The sequence below is a fragment of the Salvia splendens genome, chromosome 11 (assembly GCF_004379255.2).
Source record: "Salvia splendens isolate huo1 chromosome 11, SspV2, whole genome shotgun sequence".
Lineage (NCBI taxonomy): Eukaryota > Viridiplantae > Streptophyta > Magnoliopsida > Lamiales > Lamiaceae > Salvia > Salvia splendens.
The window spans coordinates 20,333,213-20,339,686 of record NC_056042.1 but is presented as its reverse complement, the minus strand read 5'-3'; the positions used below and the strand labels follow the sequence as shown (position 1 = coordinate 20,339,686).

At 43.7% G+C, this 6,474-nt stretch overlaps 1 protein-coding gene across 1 annotated transcript; it reads right to left on the bottom strand.

Moving 5' to 3' along the window:
* Positions 1–709: 709 nt before the first annotated feature.
* LOC121754563 (fibrous sheath CABYR-binding protein-like) lies at positions 710–3,304 on the bottom strand. The gene is made up of 3 exons (XM_042149902.1): positions 3,069–3,304; positions 1,332–1,797; positions 710–1,204 (listed from the first exon to the last, which is right to left on the bottom strand). Exons 1-3 carry the CDS (start codon positions 3,302–3,304, stop codon positions 710–712), a joined length of 1,197 nt encoding a protein of 398 aa, XP_042005836.1.
* Positions 3,305–6,474: the final 3,170 nt, after the last annotated feature.

Genomic DNA, 6,474 nt, shown 5'->3' with positions numbered 1-6,474 from the left:
GCTTTGTAAAACACCAGCGCCCCCCTCCCCCTTTCTCATAAGAATGCCAATGTCAATGAAGTAGGTCGTATCAAACCACTCGGGGTCGTCACACATTGCGATACAGGATTTATGGACCGTGAGCTTTGGCATAATATTCCTTATCAAATATGTCCCAAGTTAGTGGCAGGCATACAAGTGACGGACGGGGGAGACAGACAATTTTTTGGCAAGAATGAGCTAGCCAATACCAAGATGGACTTTAACCCTTTTGACCATACATCTCATAAAATAAACTCGACCATGGTGATTGTAGTGTTCGTTTGACCAAGAAGATTGTGGGCCAGGAAAACATGGGCCATTCTAAAAACGGCAGCAATCTCCTTCACGGTAGACACGCTGGTCTTGAACGGATCTGCCCCTTTTGCCCCAATCAGGCTGCATAGTTCCTCCAAGTCGAACCCTTTAATGTTCAGGGGTTGGCCAATCTCCCAGGAAGACCAATCTCCAGTCTTATCCTCCTCGGAACTCAACAATCCCAATCTTAATGACCTCTCTTTGAGGGTCATAACCACTTTCGGATTAAAGACTCTGAAATAGATGGACACCTTGTCCAGGTCGATAGTATACTCGAAGTAGAAAGATGTGAAGAACTCCTTCGCAAGGTTAACTGGCACCTCACATGGCGCATGCTCCAGCAGCTATTCGAACTCGATGACCTTAATGTATTCTAGGAAATCCTCCCTGACTCATATTCTAGGAAATCCTCCCTGATCTTCCTTCTTGACTTCGCCGTCCTTGCTTCCATCACCCTCCCAGCACAAATTTTTCTCAGCTTTGGGTCTTTCAAATAGACCATAGCCTCCAGCAGCTTTTGATCTAATTCAACCTCCATCATTTCATAGGTTCCGACATTCTCCTCGTCGTTACTAGCTTTCGTCTTCTGTTCTCCCCTCCTCTCGTCCTCGGTCTCCTCTTCCGTGCAGTGGGTTGTTTTGGTAGGAACGGTAGCGAACTCTCGGATAACCACGCCCAATGATGCCTGCTTCAACTTCCTATCCTTGCTAGGGGTAGCCACTTGCTTCCCCTTTCTTTTCCTCTCCGCGGCTTCTCCCTTTGCGGCTGTCAAGATTGCAGCCTCCTCCCACAAGATTTTAGGTTCTTCCGAATCAAGTCTTCTTTGTGTACGGCAACTCCGTCTAACTGCTTTCACATCAAGGGTTTGCTAATCATCGTTTGACCCTTCATCATCCACATTCACCACTTCCCTGTCTCGCCCGGTGGATTTCTCCTCAACTGACTTCTGGACTTTATCCCCTACTCCTTAGAGAGTATCCTCTTCTTTTTCTCACTGAAGGCACCAGTGCTTCTCTCTTCTTGATTCCAAGCCGTAGAGTCTCCAGCGGGGGATGTGAGGCTTCGTGTGTGGGTTCTTCAAGAGTTTGTATATTTGGTGTTCTAGCTAGCATGGTGGAGGTGGTAGGAACTTCGAGAGGAAGTGGGTTGGGACGAGCTTCCTCCTTCTTGATCTCCTCGGCCATGTTGGTGAGGAAATCGCTTACCTTTCTGGTGGGGCTGAACTTCCCCATCATATCTGTGATGATCTTAAGGTATGATTCGCCTACGGACGTCTCCTTTGGCTGAATCATTCCGGTGACTGGCAACACCATTGATTGAGGGGTCGGAGGTGTCAAGGTCTCTGGTGGAGGGGTGGAAGGAATCTTTCGCACGAGGAGTTTGGAAGAGGGTTTCTGGGACTGACCGGAAGCTGTTGATTTGTCCATGGATGGAGGTGGTATTGAGTGACTTAGCCGGAAACTGAGAGAAAGGAAATTTAGAATTTTGTTAGGCTTGTGAGTGTTAAGAGATGCAAATATTGACTAGGAGAGAGAAAGGTGTGATAAATAGAGGTGGAAGAAGAATAGGGAACGGTTGTCGTGACATCAGCACCCGTTCACCTTCCTGCGCCAATTTTGAAATTCAAAATTTCTACGATTCCCCCCTTTTTACCTCCTTCAGTTAAAGACAATTTTGCCAGTAAGTTTCTCTTTCTCACTTATTCTGTCAAATCCTACTTCAAAATGAGAGAAACAAAATAAGGAATTTTGAGGAGTACTAGTCAGAGAATTTCTTCAAGAATTTAAAGATTTCGCGTTGAAACTAAACTCTGTATCAGATACATCCAAAATTTTTGAAAATTATTTTTTCTATTTTCTGAAATAAATTAGTTTGGGATTTTCTTAAAAGAGAACAATAAATAAAAACTTTATTCCAAATTGCGGACAATTCTTGGAATCCACTTGATCAAGCACCCTGCCCATACATACGTACTGAGCTGAGCATGTAAGTCTCGAGGGTTGTTCACAACTATTTATTACTTGATCCGGCTAAGTATGCGTGGTGAGGTTTCTCCCACTGCGCACACTACCGACTTATATACCATTTTCTCGCTCAGATGGATTAGTAAGAGAAGGTTATAGAGCATGATACTTCCGTGAAACTTTGCAATTCCTAGGATGTGGTGGATCGATTCGCTTGCAAGTTGACCCTTGCTTGTTTGAGCTTGATTGATTTTGAATCCTACCAAGACTGGGTGAGTAGTACTTTCCACCCTGCTTGTAGTCATCGCACCTTTGTGCACATTTGTCGGCAGCTTCGTTCCCTCTTCACAGTCTTCCATCCTTCGGTTTCTGCCGCCATCCCTGCAGTTAACTGGACCAAGTGATGTTAACGTTTCTTTCAACTTCATCAGTTCATAGGTCGGTGATCTGTTGGGGAATTTCCCTTTAACTGGAGACCTGAGACAACTTTTCTTCTAGCAGTTCTTCCTGTCCATTTATTCTTTCGAGGGTACATCACCATCATGGTTTCCCGTTTCTTCTTATGATTCTTGTAGGTTCCTTGAATATTCCTCTTTTCCCTTGGGCGCAACCTATGGTCAGAAGGGTCTTTCCTCTTAGGCGGCTTGGGCCATGGCCTCAGTTGCTTGCAGTGGATTAGCTTCGCCACTTCTTTTTCAGTTCTTTCATCTTCTGGGCTTGGCCCTTCCTCTTCGTAGCATCCACCTAGAGCGGAGGTGGTTTCTCTACCGGTGCATTTTCTCCTTCTCTTGAGGTTCATCACTCACCTCCTCTGGCACTTGCTGTGACAGTTCGTCCTTGAGAGGTGCGGCGATCGACTTGTCCCCTGCTTGGGACTCCTCATCCGCTGGTTCGGCCTCAACAGTTCTTACCACTTCTTGCTTCTCCAGTGGTATTTCCGACTCTTGCTCAGCATTCGTCGGCCCCTTCTCTTCAGGTTGGCTTACAACTTCTTCATCTACCATCCGCTCATCCCCCTAAAACTTGCTCTGTCCTCTTGTATCCCCTTCATAATATCGGCTAGTTAAGAGACTTGCTTGATCAGTTTGTCCATGCTGGATTTCTGTTCATCGTATGTGTGCTGCATTTTCAGCGTTAGTTCGTCATTTGATTTTAAACAACGTCTCATGATCTGCTGGGATACGATCAATCCCTCGATCCTTTCCTCTGTATAATCTGCATGATAATTTCCTTTCCGATGGCAGACCAACTCCATTGAGGTGGGGCTCTACTACTCTCCCGTTCTCCATGATGGGGGTATTCATGTTGGTACACATCCACCTGCCCCCCGGGATTCCAACTCGTGTTTGCATTCCAAATCTCACTCCTGTTCTAGCGGTGACTCATTTGGTCAGTCTGGGGTTGGGCCTTGATTGAGGAAGCTTGTGGGTGATTTGTTTCGAGCTCTGACTGGAACTCCCTCTCAAGCTTATTTGCATTACTTTGGGGCAGAGTGTCTGATGCATCATCGTAGCCCCTTTTTGCATTTAGAAGCTTCTCCAAGACGATCTTGGCCTTACTCAACCGGAGTTAGGAAAAACTTCCCCCGATTGATGTATTCACCATGTCCTTGTTTTTCGCATCCATCCCATCGTAGAACCTTGAATAGATCTCCACTTCCAACATATTGTGGCCAGCAAGTCTGGCTTAACATATATTGCTTCTTGCCTAGAGGTGTTGGAGATAGCATGGGTTGGCTTGTTCTCAACGTGGGCATAGAGTAACCCTATCTCCGGATCATCTCCCTGATCGCCAACCATGGTAGTTTCTACCTCGTTTGGATCAGCCATTGATTCAGATGGACTCTCAGAGGTGATGTCCTGGTTTCTTTCTCTGATGGCATCCGAGTCAGTCAGTTGGCTGGGAGGTGGTCTTGGTTGGGCAATGACTGGTTCCACTTCTCCCTCTGGTTGCCTCTTGAACTCGGTTCCTTCCTACAGAGGAAAACAGAAAACAACAAAAAGTGTGTTTACAAGATTTACACTGATTTTCTTAAAGATTACCTGAGATGCTCCGCCCATCTAAGTGTTACTCTTCCCCTGTCGACCCCTTGGTCCACACCAGCGGGTTAACTTCATCTGGACCAATCGGCAATTGCTCATCATGGACATGAGTTGTTGTTAGCAATCTTGGGTGACTTAAGCTGTCTCTGTTCCAACTAAAAACTCAAAAAGGAAGAAAAGCAAATTATCAACGATATTTGCACCAAAGTGTCTTGTAACAAATGTATAAAGAACGCCATCCTCCCCGGCAACGACACCATTTGAAAGAGGCGTTTTCCTACTCTTCATCTCTTTGTCTTTGTGTCGTTAATCTTTCCCTCGCTGAAACCTCGAGCTTGCGCTGGGTGTCGCATAATGACCAAGTCGTGACACCAAACGGACACAGGCGAAGGATTTTGTCTGTCACTTGCACGTGGCCTGTGAACGAATCCGATGGGTAATCTAGTTGATCAATTTGACATATTTCACCCCACAATACTACTATTTTAGTAAATCATGTTGCGGACAAGAGCTTGCCTTTCAAAGAGCTTGCGAACGAATCCGATGGGTAATCCAGTTGATCAGTTGAACGAATCCGATGGGTAATCCGACTCATGTTGAGTATGCGAATGGAGAGACTCAAGAGCTTGCCTTTCAAAGACCTTAACTCACAATACTACTATTTTTGTAAAAGGAAGCAAGGGCCCACAGAGAGGACATGTTCTACTTTTGTTGCGGACAAGTTGGGGATGGCTATTGCCACGCTTCACTACAGTGGGTTAAGTTGAGTTTAGTAAGGGTGTGACAAACTGAGAGATTCACTAAGCTAAATTGATCAACTCATTCTAAACTGTGGACTTGTACGACGTTTTCCTGAAATAGCCAAACATCATAAAGGTAACCGTGTCAAAAGTCTGCAAAGTGTACGATAAAGTAAAACTTTACTAAAAAACTTATCTACTTTAACAAGTCAAATCAAGGAATAGAGTAATTCAGAGTTGTAGGGAAATTCATCATAACAAACTTAGCATGAAAGAACAACTCATGAGACTAACAAATAACTCTAAATCAAACAAATAGCAACAACTGTAACTACGTAAACACACTGACCTACTCATACTCATGCAGAAAATAGAACGAAACTTCAGATCTACGATTACCGAAACGAATCAAACACGATCATATCTTCGATCTACGTAATCACGCTCAGATCTACACTACCTAGCTGCAAATAACCAGATCTAAACGTTCCAACATATTCCACACATGATTACTTCACAACTAAGCAGGATTCATAGACAACAGATCAGATCCAACATATTGAACGAAAACAGAACACTTGAGCTAAAATGAATAAATCATGCACAACATTAATCATAAATCAAACATAGATCAGAGAGTTCATGCAATAATAAACAAGCCTTTAACGTGAACCAAGATCGCTAAACTAAGATTACTGTATCAAACATCCATAGTCGGCAACATCCAAAGTGAACTGAAAGTGAACAAAAACCAAAAGCACAAATTGTTTCATCACCCCTTCTCGAGCCGGAATTACAGAACCAAATGAATAAAGTGATAAAACCCACACCAAACCACCACTAAACTAAACTAAACTAATAACTAAGAGTGTTTGTGACGGAATTCAGGAGATTAAGTGTTGGGAGCTCCCATTTCAGCCCTAGGAGAGAGCTGGAGTCTATTGTGTGCCAAGAGCTGGAAGCCCCTATGTCCTCCTTCTCAATTTCCATTTATAGGAGGCGTGAGGTCTTGATTGTTAGGGTTTTGTATACTAGAAATCACCTTTCGAGTGATTGGATACTGTAAAACTCTAATTGTTATTTTCCAATAAATGCAACAGATTATTTTTTGACATAATGTTGTTATGTTTTACATTTAATGGTTGTGCATATTTAAATGTATAAGCAAACGTAACAAAGTCTAAGTCTTTGTTTTAGTAGACCGGTTGTGGGCGTCGTCCAATTTAAGGTAACACGGTCAGTTCTAAACAAAGAAAAATAAGAATTTTACAACCTAGATAGGCCTAGACTACCTATCGTGAAAGGTTGCAATGTCAGTCTGATTATTTCTAAGCCTTATTGAAATAAGATGACGTTGGTGTGGTATAGCACTGAATGGATCTAACAGCAAGA